This window comes from Eublepharis macularius, chromosome 14, assembly GCF_028583425.1.
Source record: "Eublepharis macularius isolate TG4126 chromosome 14, MPM_Emac_v1.0, whole genome shotgun sequence".
NCBI classification, from domain to species: Eukaryota; Metazoa; Chordata; class Lepidosauria; order Squamata; family Eublepharidae; genus Eublepharis; species Eublepharis macularius.
Genome location: NC_072803.1, coordinates 33,342,850 through 33,359,872, shown reverse-complemented (window position 1 = coordinate 33,359,872; position 17,023 = coordinate 33,342,850). Strand labels below are relative to the sequence as shown.

Sequence of the window (17,023 nt, the reverse complement as noted above, 5' to 3'; positions counted from 1 at the left end):
TCTGAGAATACTATCAGCCATGGCGAGTTATGCTATCCCAATCCCCTCTAGGGCATCAGAAAACTAATAAACAAGAAAAAGGCTGACCAGAAGTACAAAATCTTTAGCTTTATAGCCAGAGGCATCGTGAAACATCATGTCCAACGACAAACTCCTGCAGTTCTACCGATGTGTAACAGTCATTTTTTTATTTACAAGGTGCCAGACACCCAAAGCCCTCCTATGCGGCTATTACAGAAAATCCTAGATGCTGGAAGGGAAGAGAAGATCAAGGCTGATTATTTTCCTCAAGGCTGTAGAAGATATTGTTTGTTACTGGGCTCCAATGTTTCTATTAAAAAATAATCCCCGGTAACCATTTTTACACTGCAGTGTGTATAAAAGGAAAAATGCCTGGGGCAAAATGGGAAGGGATGAAGAAGGATGAGGTATGAAACTCCTGCCTAAGTTGCAAGAGTACAACAAGAATCGGGCCACGTTCCCAAGCAGCTTCTGAAAAGCAAGCTGACCACGAGAAACCCACAAAGATGCCACCAGGCAGGTAATAGTGCAAAAAGAGCCCAAAGAAACAGATGGTTTCAATGTTCTCATCACTGCTATCTTGACTGAAGTGTTTCATTTTGACCTGGTTTCTCCTTGGTGTGAACTGAGCTCCTGATTCTCTGTTTTCATATCCTTTCCTGTTTCCTTGCACCACATTTCCCCTATAAAAAGTGCATAATTTTACAGTATTGTTTGTGCATCAATAAAACAGAACCACAATGTATTGTCGAAGGCTTTCACGGCCGGAGAACGATGGTTGTTGTGGGTTTTCCGGGCTGTATTGCCGTGGTCTTGGCATTGTAGTTCCTGACGTTTCGCCAGCAGCTGTGGCTGGCATCTTCAGAGGTGTAGCACCAAAAGACAGAGATCTCTCAGTGTCACAGTGTGGAAAAGATGTAGGTCATTTGTATCTACTCAGGAGGGGTGGGGTTGAGCTGAGTCATCCTGTAAGAGTTTCCCAGGGTGTGGAATGCTAATGGCGGGAGGCTTCACTGTGTCCTGGGGAGGTTCTTTTGCATATGGATTGGTACTTGATGTGCTAATCTTCTCTGCAGGGCTATTGTCGGGGATAGAATGTTTTGTTAGCCTGGTGTTTTTCAGAACTGGAAACCATGCTCTGTTCATTCTTAAGGTTTCTTCTTTCCTGTTGAAGTTTTGCTTATGCTTGTGAATTTCAATGGCTTCCCTGTGCAGTCTGACAAAGTAGTTGGAAGTGTTGTCCAGTATTTTGGTGTCCTGGAATAAGATACTGTGCCCTGTTTGCGTTAGGCTATGTTCAGCCACTGCTGATTTTTCAGGTTGTCCAAGTCTGCAGTGTCTTTCATGTTCCTTTATTCTTGTCTGGATGCTACGCTTTGTGGTCCCGATGTAAACTTGTCCACAGCTGCAGGGTATACGGTATACTCCTGCAGAGGTGAGGGGGTCTCTACTGTCTTTTGCTGATCGTAGCATCTGTTGTATTTTTCGGGTGGGTCTGAATACTGCTTGAAGGTTATGCTTTTTCATAAGCTTTCCCATCTGATCAGTAATTCCTTTGATATATGGCAAAAACACTTTTCCTGTAGGAGACTGTTTTTCCTTGGTTGCAAGACGATCGTGCAAGACGGATATGTGAGCCGCACTTTCTCAATGAGGAAATTAATCATCTAAACCACGCACTTCAGGCAAATGGCTACTCCAGAAATGAAATCCGAAGAGCAATCAAACCCAGGATGAATCAAACAACCAAGGAAAAACAGTCTCCTACAGGAAAAGTGTTTTTGCCATATATCAAAGGAATTACTGATCAGATGGGAAAGCTTATGAAAAAGCATAACCTTCAAGCAGTATTCAGACCCACCCGAAAAATACAACAGATGCTACGATCAGCAAAAGACAGTAGAGACCCCCTCACCTCTGCAGCTGTGGACAAGTTTACATCGGGACCACAAAGCGTAGCATCCAGACAAGAATAAAGGAACATGAAAGACACTGCAGACTTGGACAACCTGAAAAATCAGCAGTGGCTGAACATAGCCTAACGCAAACAGGGCACAGTATCTTATTCCAGGACACCAAAATACTGGACAACACTTCCAACTACTTTGTCAGACTGCACAGGGAAGCCATTGAAATTCACAAGCATAAGCAAAACTTCAACAGGAAAGAAGAAACCTTAAGAATGAACAGAGCATGGTTTCCAGTTCTGAAAAACACCAGGCTAACAAAACATTCTATCCCCGACAATAGCCCTGCAGAGAAGATTAGCACATCAAGTACCAATCCATATGCAAAAGAACCTCCCCAGGACACAGTGAAGCCTCCCGCCATTAGCATTCCACACCCTGGGAAACTCTTACAGGATGACTCAGCTCAACCCCACCCCTCCTGAGTAGATACAAATGACCTACATCTTTTCCACACTGTGACACTGAGAGATCTCTGTCTTTTGGTGCTACACCTCTGAAGATGCCAGCCACAGCTGCTGGCGAAACGTCAGGAACTACAATGCCAAGACCACGGCAATACAGCCCGGAAAACCCACAACAACCATCAAACAGAACCACACATTATTTGTATGTTGTATGTATAAATACTGTATTTTGTACATGCCTACAAACAAATATATAAATCCTACAGTGAAAACTGGAGAATGAAAACCATTGCTAAAAATATATATGAACAAGTTTGGAACCTACAAGGATGTGTGGGGGTGGGAAATCCCATTCCCTCTGCTGGCCCCCACTTCTCCCCTCCTACGCCTTCAGCTTTACCTCCTTCCCTTCCCCTGGCAGCTTGACTGACGCTTCCCTCCCTCCACTTTTTCTTTGTCCCCCCCCCTCCCTCCACTGTTTTAGTTCTCTCCTCCTGGTCTCTCCAACCTCTAAATAGTTCTTCTTCCCCTTTGCCACTTACCCAGCTGCATTTTCCTCTCTTCAACAGGTTGTTTTTTCTTCCTTCCCCGCTTGCCACCTCTTTTTCTCCCCCCTCAGTCCCTGCAGTTCATTTTCCCCTACCGTCTCCTTAATCCAGCCCCACACTTCCTTCTCTTTTTTACAAGGTTGGGTGTGGGGAGTTTGTAGTTGTCATGCACCATACTACTTGCAGGTTTTCCCCCATGATGTTTGTGCATGCAGTGAAATCCTTGTTTCTTGGGAGAAGTAGCAGGTCCCCAGCTTTTAAAGATTTTTTATATTATTCTGCAAACCTGGGGGGAAATCCAGATTTGTGGAAATTAGGATTGCTCTTCCCCCAGTGGGGGCAGGGATCACCTGCTCCCACCCTCTGCCCCCCCACCACTCACCTGGCTGGTGGGGGGGAGGCAGAGGGACAGTTCTCCCTGGCGCTCTCCTGGGGTGGTGCAGTAATGTCACTCCTGCAACGTCATCGTGCAGGCCCCGGGAGCACACATGTGCAAAGACTGGTGAGTGCCAGGGTGCCCCCCTCCCATCAGGAGGGTAAAGGGACCTGGCAACTCTAGTGGAAATATATATATCTTAGTCCAGTTTGTGCCCCCCCCTGCAGATTTTATCTCCATGGAGTGGCATCCTTGCCTCTTAGATGTTACAAGAGTAGGACTCACAAGGACTTGTGGGGAGCATCTCATTTTCACCTTCGCCATTATTTCCTCTTTCCCATCGCTCCTTCCCACCCACCAGTCAATCTACTTTTATTTGTCCCCCTGTTCTTCAGCTTTACCTCCTTCCCTTCCCCTGGCAGCCTGTTCTTAGGAAAAATCTGTATGGTACTAGCTGCCAGGCCAAGCTCAGCTGCGCAGTAGGGAACCTGCAAAGATTTGCAGGGGTCACCTCAATCTCTCCTCTATTCCTACACTACTTTCCATACAATTTCCTCTTCCTCTCTTCCTGTCAGCCCCCATACCCTTGCTTCCTTCCCAACCACCAAGCAACCTGCCTTTTATCTGCTCTCCATATTCTGGTCTATATATTGTTTCGTTACTTCATTTATATCCTTTTTCTTCAAAGAAGATACAGTGCAGCTTACACTGAGGGCATTTATTTCTTAAAGTTACAGGTGCTGTTTCTGTTATTTGGGGATTTTACCCCCCACCCCCATTTTATTTTGTTTTTAGATTTCAAATTTTTCTGCAAACCTGGGTTTTCTTCTCAGATTTGTAGGAAGATGTATCTTGTCTATTCCTAGCTCCAGTGTCTGGATTTAAGTATACACAGATGGGCCATGTTGAGCATTGATGGTGATTAGTGGGAACGTTTGCTCATCCCTGATAGCTAGCTAGCTAGACAGGTAGAGAGATAGAAAGAACCAGAGCAGTAGCTGTGTGTTGCAGCAAAGCGACCAAGAGCCTTGTAGAAATGTAAAGTTTATGGTGGTAAAAGCTTTGTGGCAGCTGGCACTCCTGTGGGAGAATTTGGGAGGGCAGGGCAAGCTGTTTGGTGTTGCACCAGTGCACAATGGATTCATCCCAAACTCTGTGGTTAAAACAATGTAATGTCACTTCCAGTTTTGCATATGATTCCAAACAGGCTGGAGGTTCCCTGTAATAGTGGGAGACCTCCCTGCTCCCCTGGTTTGGGTCCAGAACCGACTTTGTCAGATGCAGTTGGCAGCTACCCATGTACATCTATCTATCTATCTATCTATCTATCTATCTATCTATCTATCTATCTATCTATCTATCTATCTATCTATCTATCTATCTATCTATCTATCTATCTATCTATCTATCTATCTATCTATCTATCTATCTATCTATCTATCTATCTATCTATCTTGACATTGACATTGACATTGACATTGACATTGACATTGACATTGACATTGACATTGACATTGACATTGACATTGACAGTGGAATAGAACTTTCCCGCCTCTCTTTACCCACCACTGATCTCCACAAAATGATGCTCTTGAAGGGATATGGGGCCCAGATGAACAACAGGAGGGGGGGTCTGAAATAGGAAGGTGGGGGTCAGTGGTAAATAGTCTGGAGCAAACCCCTTATTTACGCATGGGTACAAACAGAAGGACAGAATGTGGTGGGGAAGTCCAAAGAACCAGTGTTCCAAAATGGTCATAATTCAAACCTGATTGTTCCAAATGGGTTTTCTTAAGCCACAGGATGTATTTTAGTGACTTTCAAACAAAGTTTGAAAAGAAAATAGGTATCAGTATGAAATTTGTTTTCCTGTTTTTCCTTCTGCTTTTTTAAAACCATTCCTTCATTGCTTTTGTTACTTTCTTTTGTAACTTGGATAGTCATTATGGTTCCCTCCGGGCTCTTACCAAGTGTCCCATTGTGATCAGTAATACTATTACTGCAAACATCAGCTGGCCATTCCTTTGTTAGGTTAATGGCTCAAAATGGTTGACTGATGTTTTATCATTTTTCTTTATGATGTTAGCCTGACTCCTATAAAATTCATGCATACTGCTCTGCACTTGCGCATCATCCTCCAAATCCTTGCCAAAGAATCTCTGCATAATGAGGGGCACTTTTATGCAACCCATGCATGCTTGTTTAGTTGAACTGGGGTGCAGACTTTGAGTTGGTACATTTTTTGTTGTATGATATGAACAATCTTGCTTATTATGGTAGACTAGAAACAAAGCCAGTTGTGCAAATAAATACAACAGGCTCTAGAAAGCTGGGGCTGGCAGGGAGGGGTCTGGGAAGGGCTGGCTGGCAGGGAGGGGTCTGGGAAGGGCTGGCTGGCAGGCAGGGGGATGAGGGAAGGGCTGGCAGGCAGGCAGGGGGGTCTGGGAAGGGCTAGAGGGCAGGCAGGGGGTCTGGGAAGGGCTGAGAGGCAGGAGGGGTCTGGGGAGGGTTGGCAGGTAGGGCGCAAGGGGGGTCTGGAGAGTGCTGAGAGGCAGGAGGGGTCTGGGAAGGACTGCAGGTGGAGGGGCAAGGGGGGTCTGCAGAGAGCTGAGAGGCAGGAGGGGTCTGGGGAAGGTTGGCAGATAGGGGCAAGGGGGGGTCTGGGGAGGGCTGAGACAAAGGGGGGTGATCACCATCCTGTGAGCCCCGCTGGAGCTGGGGATGCTGCTCTGGGCTCTGGCTTTGCCAAGAGAGGTGCACCTCAGCTCCGGCAGGGCTCAGGGGCGGTGGGTGCTTCATCCTCACTCCGGCTTTGCTGAGAGAGGTGCACCTTGGCTCTGGCAGTGCTCAGGGGCGGCAGGTGCTTCGCCCCTACCCCGTCTCCCAGGCTCCACCAGGACTTGCAGGCACGTCAGTCATCCTGCGCTGCGTCATTCATCCCTCCTCCTCCAGCTGAGCTACGTAGCCTGGCAGCAGAGGGCCAAGCAGGCTCGCCTGGCCATCCACTGCCAGCGGCACCCCCCAGAGGCAGTGTTTCACGGTGCAGTTTTTATCCTGCTGCGCCCGCGCAGGCGCACCAGGATTAATGTGAGTCATCTGAAACCCGCTAAGACAAGTATGTTATAGTATTATCTTTAGCTGCATAGCTTCCCCTGACCCCTACCATTCACATACTCAGCCCAGGGCAGTGCAGAATAGCAGACAGAAGGAGTGGCACAAGCCCCACACTTCTTTTTCCCAGGTAGCCTCTAGTGTGTACTGGATTCCTGGACTGCTTGCATACCCTATCATATGAAGGCCCAGTTTGCCTGATTCTTTCTCCCCTTTCGAAGGGGAAGAAATCATGCAAACTAGGCTTCTGCATGAGTGGATGTGAGAAGCTTTCTGTGCAGCGGTGGGACTCGTACCGCATCCTTTCACTGCATCCTTTCAAACCTTTTCCCAGATGAAGGTCTGAACCAAAGTTCATATCCAAGGCAAACAGTAGGGTGAATTTGTTAATTAGCATATCTTATAAAAAAAATCTATCTCAGCAACAACAGCTAGGAGATGAGTAGACAAGGTCATTGCTTTATGGGAAAGAAAAAGAAGTTGTTTTCTTAGGGGTAAAATGAGGTGATTGGAAAGAGAAAATAAATGCCACAGAGAAGAAATTTTTCCATCTTTCCACAGCTGAATGCACCAAGGACCTCATTTTCCTAATGTGCTTTGATCTTACCTGTGTGAAAGATCAGCTTTCTTTCTTCTTCTCTTCCTCTATGGCTCACAGATCAGGGCTTCAGAAATAATAGTAACTCAGTGTGGGACATCATCACCCCCAAAACTAAATACCTTAAAAAAATTATTTTCCTTCTGTGTGTGTGTGTGACAGATATGATTACACGTAGTTCTAGAGGAAGAGTTCTATTTTGTTGTGGAAATGTTGAGATCATAATTATGCATGTGGAATATTATGTTGTTATTCCCCTCCCCGCCCCCCAGAAACCTCTAAGGAGTCAGATAATCAAGGTTCCATCACCTTGAAGTTCACTGTAGATGTGATCTCATTAAAGTTGAGTCAAAAAAGGGGAAAGAAGCCTTTTTGATGTGAGGAAGGAATCAGAATCTGGCTGAAAATGTACCTATTTGATTCCTCTCCTAAGAAATGTGTTTGCTTGAGAATGTAAGATGAGAAGCAATTGCATAGTCTTTTATCTGCAGTCGAAGTGGGAGGGGGCTCACTCACCCCAGTTCATTGACAATTAAGAGATGTTATTTTTCTTTTTGTCACAGACTCTAGAATTTGGAACAGGATCCTTATGGCCTGAGGCCAGGATTTAGTCCAGTGAGCTCCCTTGGACTATGTGCTCCAGTCTCAAAGCCAAGGGATATGCAGTATCAGCCCCTGTGATTGGCAGGCAGTTTGGCGCCTTTGGATTGGCTCAGCCTGATACAAATACTAGGAATCTTCCACTTTTGCCTGGGCAACATACCACTACATTCTACAATTTTTTAGGACTTCACACTTGCCCCAGTTCTGGCCCTGACTTCCAGTGGAGAACACTGTTTATGCAGGTATGGCCACCCGTAGTGCTAGTTTGTCAAATTTCACCTCACAAAGGGGCCATATTCTGCAAATGATTGCCTGCCTACCACACAATTGCGCCCATAGAGACTGTTACCATAACAGACATTTTTGGCTGATCTGAGTATGTTAGTCTTATTTAAAGTTCTCTTTAGCACCACTAGTAAACAGGTTGCACATTCTCAGACTTTCAGTTCACCTATTTCTGTGTGGGCGTGTGCCAACCATTCTGATCAAATCTGTTCCAAATCAGCTGCCAACCACCACACGGGAGGAGAGGGAAAGAGATCGATTCCTCTTGGGCAAAGGGCCTGACACATTATGTTTTCCCTGGGATGCTCCTGGGTCATGTGAAGAGGCATGCTCTGAAGTTCTGTCATGCCTGCCCCCAAATGTGTGAGCCTGATTTGGATTGGGAATGTGGTTTATAAAGGAGGGGGCTTAATCTGTCCCCCATACTATTTTCCTCCCCTGAAATGGTGCCTGGTTGTGAAATGTGATGTGCTGTTCCTCAGTACCTGTGCATCCCCCAGTGGGGCAAATAGCACCACCGAGGCCACTTCAGGATGAGAAAACGGTGCAGGTGAGAATGTCTGCACTGTGTCTCCATGCTCCATGGCCCAAACCAGGCACAGCCACAACTGGGAAGTGCAAAACATCAGAACATGCCTCTCTACCTGATCCATGGACACCTCCGGGGAAAATGTGATCTAAAATTAGGCTCAATAACAAAGAAGATGCCATTTACTTCTAACTGTGTTATGTATATTCTCTGTAATTTGCCTTAAGAGTAAAGTGCTGTAGAATGGAGTATAAACGTTAAAAAAAATTGAATTGATAAACAGAATAGAAACTTGGGTAATCGAGTGTATAAACTTCCTTTTTTCCTTCTTGCAGAGACCAACCTGAGTTCCCTAAAGCAACCACATGTGGATAGCACTCCAGTGGTTTCTCCCCCCCACCAGAGAAGAGACTCTGACAGGTATTGCCAGCTCTGTGCTGCTTGGTTTAACAACCCAATGATGGCACAGCAACACTACGATGGGAAAAAGCACAAAAAGAATGCAGCCCGGGCCGATTTATTAGAGCAACTAGGGAAGACACTGGACCTAGGAGAGTTAAGGGGTAAGTGACTTGCAAAACATCAGCACGAATCTTCCGGCAGGCTGGGAAAGGAGAAGATTGTGATGTCTCCCCAGCACTGAAATTACAACCGTGTGCAAGTTGTTCTGGGTGCAGCAAGCCATTGTCAGATATGAATGGTCCTCTTTCACCCCCCAATTCCCAGGGTTAGGAGGATTCTAGGCAGTCCAGCAACTTCCCCCAGTTTTTATTTCTTTCAATCCCCTCTTTTCACCTGGAGCCCCAGTGGTCTCAAAGGGAACCCGTACTTGATCTGCCAAAGCTCCCAGTTAGAGCAACCATTGCAAGCCCTCTTTTTGTCTGCTTAACAATCATAGTAAAATTCACCAAAACAACATGGTGAGTTACTGTTATGTCTGGGCTATAGGCAAGCAAATTTCATGATCAAGAGCATACAAGGGAACTAGCATGTAGTGTTACAATAATAGTGTTACGATAATGTCTGCATGAAGAATAATCCTCTGTTGTTATTGCAACCACATGGGCCAAATTGCTTCCATTTTGAAGGGGCCAAGCTGCATGTAGTTACTATTTCCTGTCATCAGCAAATCACCCCCAATATCTTGCTAGGGCAAGTCTGACTGTGATTTTCCTTGTGTTCTGCCTGGGGTGGAGGACAAGGCATTGTTTCTGAGAACTGGTGAGATTCAGCTGCCTTACTTAGCGTAATTCACATATTAGCTTCCAGCAGGAGAATAATTTCTACTCCCCTGGGACCTTCAGCTAATTCTCAAACTTTTCCTACCTTTCCAATAAGGATATAGCCAAAGCTATTGCTAAATTATTGTCAACCTGGAACTAGCCAAAGATATGTTCAGCTAACTTTACCTTCTGCCAAGGAGGCAGAAGGGGCTTTGATTTCTAACCCAGAAGCAATTACTTCTTGTAATGTGTCTCCTGTAACAAGTAAATGATAATCTTATGTCACCTAGGGCAAGTAACAGCATTTTGTTTGCTTATACTGCAGTTGTATGTCCTCTGTGTATGATAAATAATAAATCTAACCTCTTTGTTGAGAAAACCTTGTGTTGAGATAGGGGAGACTCTAAAAGGTCTGTTCACCCAAGATGAATGTCTAATCCAGTAGTAATGGCAAAACAACCTATGTTTAGTGTGTGTTAAAGTGAATTTAATACTAGCTCTATGTTTTAATCTACTTTTAACATCCCGCTCTTGAAGTAAGGAGAAGGGTAAAAACTCTTCCAGGCATCTCAGGAATGTCAAAGGATGGATCCTTGGGAGGAAGATAAGGCACTATGGGGCAGTTTCTGGTTCCTCAGTTGAGGAGACTGGCAATGTGATCCCAGGCAGAGTTATATTGTTCTAAATCCATTAACATCAGTGGGCTTAGAAAGGTGCATATCTCTGGTTTGGGGGCCTCTAGATGCCCGATGATGCCACGTCCAACACATCAGGGGAGGAATCAAGTGTTAAGCCTTCTTATCTGGAGTGATCAACATAATGCTCAACTAGACCTCTGGCAGCGATGTGGAATGCCACAAGCCCTTAGCTGGCCTAAGGGAGAATATTCTGCAGGCTACCCAAGTGGAGATTTGGCTCTGACCCAGAAAATGGGAAACCAGACAGAATTCCTTCCTTCTCTGACACACCTTTGAAGCAAAGAACTCCGATATGGAGTTCTATCACTTCACCAACCACATAAGGATTTTCATTCTCTTAAAGTGTCCAGCAGAGAGGTACAGTGAAACCAGTCTCGTCCAGAACTGTGGCCCTTTAAATGTATTGACAAAATATTTATATCCCCACCCCTTCCATGTATCAGATGGTGGGAGCCTTGACTCGCGAAAGCTCATACCCTGAAAATCTTACTGGTCTTTAAGGTGCTACTGCACTTGAATCTTGCCCTTCTCCTTGTGGTTCATGCTAATTTCACTAAAACAAAAACAACAAGCTTAATATAGTAACAATAAAAATATAATAATTGCTAAAGTGAAACATGAAAGAACTTCTCAGATAAAACCATAAAAGCAGCAGCAACAGATAAAACAAAGCCAATCTAAGATCAGTTAAACATGAGAATAAAGATCATGAAGTAACATCATCTCAAAATCAGCAGCATAAGGCGGAAAAGGAGGAAATTGTAAACAGGTATTATGGGGCAGCAACTTAAAAGCTTGGTAAATAAAAAGTCTTTGCCAAGCGCCTAAAGGACTGCAGATTTGGCACCAGGCTGAACTACTGCTGGCCCACAGCTGTCAGAGGTGGAACTTGGGCACTCTGAAGCTTGTTTTGGTGCTTAGATTCTAAGTTGAGCTCAGGCCCAGATAGCTAAACAACATCTGTCTTGCCTGGGAGCTCTCCTTGGTGCTGCAGAAGTCAGCCTCTCTGCTTTCTGGATCTAGTTCTCTGGAGCTTACTCTCTCGCTGTTTCCACACAGGAATTTTCCCAGAACGGACAGCACTATGCCCCTGTTTGTAAAGGAGCATCTGCACAATGTTGTGCTCATTCCAATCATGGCTGCTGGGCTTTCTGGGGATTTCCTGTTTGAGTCAGACCTCCTTTAACTGAGATCACAGAAGCCTGTGGGATAGCAGGAGTCCCCCCAGTGCATGCTCTGCCCAGTGGATGCCCAGTGGACTAATGCCGCATGAATCCACCTATAACCAGGCCACATAGAAGTTTATTTTCAGTGCCACAAAGGCTCCCTACTGCCAATATAGGTCCCTGAGAGGCCTCTTATAAAAGACTAGACAGGCATCTCAGCGAAATTCTTCAGGATAGGATAGCCTCTATGAGGACATGTGGGGGTTGAAGGAAAATGCCCCAGCTTGGTGATGCCACAAAATCTCAGCTAGTTTCCTCTATGGAAAAGGCATTTATAGCTTTCACTAGGGCTCACTGCTTTGGGTTATAGGAACTCCACCAAAACTTGTTTCTCTAGCAAAATCTCTTTATTATTATAAAATTTCCACTTAACAACACACATCTCCAGGGTCTGAAAAAGTGCCATCATGAGAAATCAGGGGAGAACACCCTGGGAATTTTTTTAATGCCTCAGACTTCCTGTTGTCAAGTACTATTAACTAGAAATCCATCAAATGTAGAGTGTTTTTCCATTTATATTTCACCAAAGGGAGCTGAAAATTGAAGGCTTTCCTGGAGCAATTGGTGCACGTTATATATTGTGTATTCGAATGTGGTAGTGGTGGGGGGAGAGGTTGCGCTCTGTAAAATGCAGGTTGAGTTTGTAGATAAATCACGTATTATTAAATCCTCCTGTAATGGGCAGCATTCTTCTCTTGGGGACGAGCACATGCCACAAGTGTTCTGCGGAATATATTAAAATTGTAAAGATGGAGGGATTCTCCTCTTGCCTGCCCCAAGGCAACCAATTCAGCTACAGAATGCCTCATAGTAATGTTATCTGTGAGATGGAAATAGGCCTTTCTCTTTATTTGCCAAGCCATATGTTTGAATTTCATTTTATATCTTATTCTAGCATAACAGCCTTTGCATTTAGACTTGGTGGGCCTTATTCTCCGGTGCCCTCTGGTGCAAAACACCTGTAACTACAGTGTAAAATGGCCACTGTCAGATCTCTCTTCTACAATAGGGCAACCTCCAGGGATTTATGAAAATTATGCCCACAGTGTTGCCCTTCCTTTGGAATGGACAGTTGCCAGGGTAGACCTACTGCACATCACATGAAAAAGTTTGGAATGATTTGAGTACAGTCTGGTCTTAACCACAATCACATGCCCAATACCCGTCCTGATTTGATGCACGACAGGCTACGTGCCCTATCCTTTACCAAGACAGCTGAATGAAACTTCCCATATACTTTTGAATACCAGATGCTAGAGATAATTCACCACTGCCTCCATCTTTTTTACTTTTTTGAGACTCATACTATGTTACACAGCTCCACAGGAACCGTTGGGGTAGCTAAAATATACTGGTTAAATATAGTAACTAAAGAAAAATATAACCACGCATATTTAGCTGTAAAATCACATGCCCTCATACACATGCTGGTTGTGCCATCAGAATAATTCTTCCTTACCCTTGTGCCCTCCCCCTTCTTAACATCATTGTTTGAAGTTTAAATCACACTACATGGCTCCAGTGCAAGCTTTTAGGGCAAGGCTTCATCCAGTAATAGAAAGAACAGCCACGTACAAGAGAAGGTGCTCCTAGTAGGCTTCTCAGAGGCTTCTGGCTAGCTGCTGTTGGAACCAGAATGCTGGACTTGATGAACCTCAGGTCAAAGCCTGCAAGGCTCATTTGCTAGAACCCTGTAGCCAGAAACAAAGAAAGCCTCTTTCTGCCTTTTCAGAGATGGACAATGTGGAGCAGGAGATCCCCACGATGGAGAACCACCATCCTGCCTGCAGTGCTGGAAGCAGCTCTGTATCCCTATCAAGGATTTGATTGCCCCTGCAATTATGTAACAGGAGCTGTGATGCTCCCTGGGTTCTCTTGAGCTGTGCTTTCTCAGATTGAAGCAGGGGAATTGCTTCTTGAATACTTCCAATTCACATTTCCCATTCGGCAACAGAGTTCAGCCCAGTCTTTTCTTTAATATTATAGCTATTGACATGCATGGAGAGGTTTTTTTCCAGGGCCATATGAATATAATATCGCCTTATGCCAAGTCAGACCATTGATCTATCCAGCCCAGGGCTGCATCTAATGATGTGTGGTTATTGCACTATCATTGTGCTATAGCATTCATTTAGAGCTGGAGTAACCAATCAAGTTGTGAATAATTGCTGCAGTGCAACAGTAGTGTAGCATTCAGGGATGTGTGGATCCAGCCCAGTATTGAGATGGAGGATGGCTCATCAGGACCACAGGGAGAAAAAAATGTTTTCCCCAAACTGCTACCTGAAATCCTTTATATTGAGATGCCAGCCATTGAACCTGGGGCCTTTAGCAAGAAATCAGGTGCTCTGTCACTGGGGCAAAGTCACTCCTCTTCATTTTGTTAATTGTAGCATTAGGGAATGGTGTTTTGAGCTCTTTCCAGTGAACAGATGACTCGCTCGGCTTTGGTATAGCATGATATTTGATGCATATTGATGACTAAGTGATGTTCTCAGAGCCAGGAATGCAAGTCACAACTAAGTGGGTGAGTGCAGAAAGCAGCTTTCACCCTGCGTGTGTGTGTGGCAGGAGAGAAAAAGTTTGGCAGTTCCAGAGGCAACCAGCAAAGTCTGGATTTTGCAGCTGCTGAATGAGAAACAGCCTTGGGGCAGCTTGCAAGGGCGTGTTGCTTACTTTGCGGGGGAACTGATGCTGTTTTAAACACTAGCCTCGCTTGTCAAGATGCTTGCCTGGTCCTACACACTATACTTGCACATTTCTAAATAAACAGAAACTGCAAAACAGTATCCTTACCGGAGTCTGTGAAAGGCAGCCCCTAAAACTTCCTTCCTCAGTGGAAAGAGGAAGCACAAAACAGTATGAATCTGCCTGGTGCCTCCTGTGAATAGACTCCAGGGTGTATTTCCTTGCTTGAGTTGTGTTGGGTCATGCTGTACCCGTTATGCATCACTTAGTTTTTCTTCTTCATCTGGGAACTGAAAAGAGACATTTGCTTAAATTCATTGTTTGGATGCACTGAATTGGCCAGCTTTCCCCAGTAATTCAGTATCCTCCCGGGCAGTAGTGAGGAGTTTCAAATGATACTCCATCATGTGCCTATCCCAAGGTTTGACAGTGAGCTTGAGCAGAGTGATGTGTGATGCGGGTCCCCCTCTAGGTCTCAGCACAAAACTTTTCAGCCCTTCACAGACAGTTTGTTTAGTGGGCTTGTGTTTCTGAACAACTGACACTGACAGGTTTTTTTTAATTTTTATTTTTGAATTTTTGACAATATGCAATAGTAAAAAAACCCAAATATATAACCATATAACTATATAAACAGTATGAATATAAACATGTGCTCGAGACAGCGTATCAATTGCCTTGGCAGTATTTACAATATATGTGGTAAAGACAACGAAATAACATAAAATTTAAAAAATTGCTATAACTTTGAGATTGTCAGGTATTGACTGCAAGTATTTGTTTTGCTTTTCCCTATAGTCCAGAAAAGGCCACCATTTCTCATAGAAATTGGATTGGAAGTTCTGGTTCTCAGCGGCTGAGATGCGGTCTGACAATGTTTGAATTGGGGGAGTTCAGAGTGCCAATCCCCCCCTTTGATCGTGCTATCCCAGTACGAGGCTAGGAATAGGCAAATGTTCCTCCTTCCCTTCCCTCTCATATTCATTCATGTTTCTCTTTCTTGCTTTCTGCTGCTGGGTCAGTTTACTTGTTTGTACTGAGCAAGCAGATTGCACAAATTTTATACACAACTTTAGGCAGACATATGCATATACACATCATTAGTATCTATCATATTTGTATGGCACATCATGTTTGTTTCTGCATGAGTAATGCTGCACAATGTGACCATTTATGTGAAAATGAAATGGCATGAAAACATGAAATGGCATGAAAGTAGAAAGTTAAGGATTCCATTTGTACAAAAGAGAAACAAACACAGTTTGGAACATGGGTGAGAAAATCGAAATCATCCTTACCATAGGGGACCCTACATCCTTTTGGGCTTGAACTTGGGCTCTCCCTCCCTTTCTCACCAGCCCTTTTTCTCCCTTTTTTCCATCTAAGCTAGTGGTGGAGTTGAAGCAGTGGGGCCTTCCAATTTCCCATTCTCCCCTTCCCCTTGTAGCATGTAGGAAAAGCCTGAAGCAGCCTTAGTGCAAGGAGCTCTGTCCAGGAGCCACTCCACTGGATTCAGGAGTTGCAGAACTATGAGCCAAACTACAGGTGACGCCTGACACTAGTTGGACACTTGTCAGCTTCCCTCAAATTTTGATGGGAAATGTAGACATCCTGGTCTTGCAGCTTGGCTCTCCGACTGCTGTCCAATGGACTTTTCAACTGTCACTTGTCCAACATTCCACCAAGCTGCCTACATTTCCCATCAAAACTTGAGGGAAGCTGACAAGTGTCCAACTAGTGTCAGGCATCACTTGTAGTTTGGCTCTATATTTCCTCAGGGTCTTTGTACTTGGGACTTTGCTGTTGTGGCTTTTTTGTAGGTACTCCAGAAGTAGGAGGAAGAGGAATTTGGCTGTCTCCACTGCCTCACAACTGGGCAAAAAGGCTGGGGGATAATTTCATTTTACAAGGCCTTTGTGCAAGCTTTCTCAGGAAAACAAGCACAGGTTTTTTCCCATTTATGCATATAATGAAACTCTCTAAAAGTGAGTATAAATTTAAGTGATCTAAACCCACCGATCTGAATTCAATCATGCCAAGAATTCAAAATGTTGTTTTGTGTATGTATGGTGAAGGGAGCTCAGCAAAATGGCTGAGTCCAGTTGCACCTTAAAGGCCAACAAGATTACCAGGAGCCACTGCTTTGCAGTCAATGTTCCCTTCGTGTCTGAAAATCTTGTTGGTCTTTAAGGTACTGCTGGACTCGAATTGTGACTTGGTATGATCGACAGAGTCATGTCACCATGATAGAAAGCAGATTAAACTATAGTACAAACAATAAAAGTCAAGCTCAGAAAGGGCAAAGAAGATTCCTGGTGGTTTGTTTCCCCTTCAGAGGTAAGAACAGGGAATCTGGAACTTTTTTAAAAAAGTGAGGAATTTGGAGAATTATAATTTCAGATGCATTCCCCACCAAAAATCCCTAGTTAAAAAATAGCCAGGTTGGGAAAACGTTTCTCTTTCCCCAAGACCCTGGAGAGTTATGTCAGAATAAACAACAGTACTGGTTCTGTTTAAGGCACTTGCATGTATTCAAAAGAGGAGACACTTTTCAATGTGTAAAAAAAATTCAACTACAAGAAGAAAAAAGTAAATCTATCTAGGTGCTACTTGTCTTCAGATTTCTTTTTTAGAAAACAAGCAAGCGTTAAGTGAATAAATAGTGCTTCTTATGAACACCACTTTCTGTTTCATTATAATCCAAGACCCATGTAGCACATGGCTGCATCTCACAGCCCAGAAA

The 17,023-nt window shown here is 44.4% G+C and overlaps 1 protein-coding gene across 1 annotated transcript in view; it reads left to right on the top strand.

Annotated features, from left to right (window-relative positions):
• ZMAT4 (zinc finger matrin-type 4) overlaps positions 1-17,023 on the top strand; it is a 138,066-nt gene that overhangs the window by 58,500 nt on the left and 62,543 nt on the right. The window contains exon 4 of the mRNA XM_054998445.1: positions 8,781-9,008. Within this exon, the coding sequence (XP_054854420.1) occupies positions 8,781-9,008 (228 nt within the window). The remainder of the gene's footprint in view (positions 1-8,780; positions 9,009-17,023) is intronic.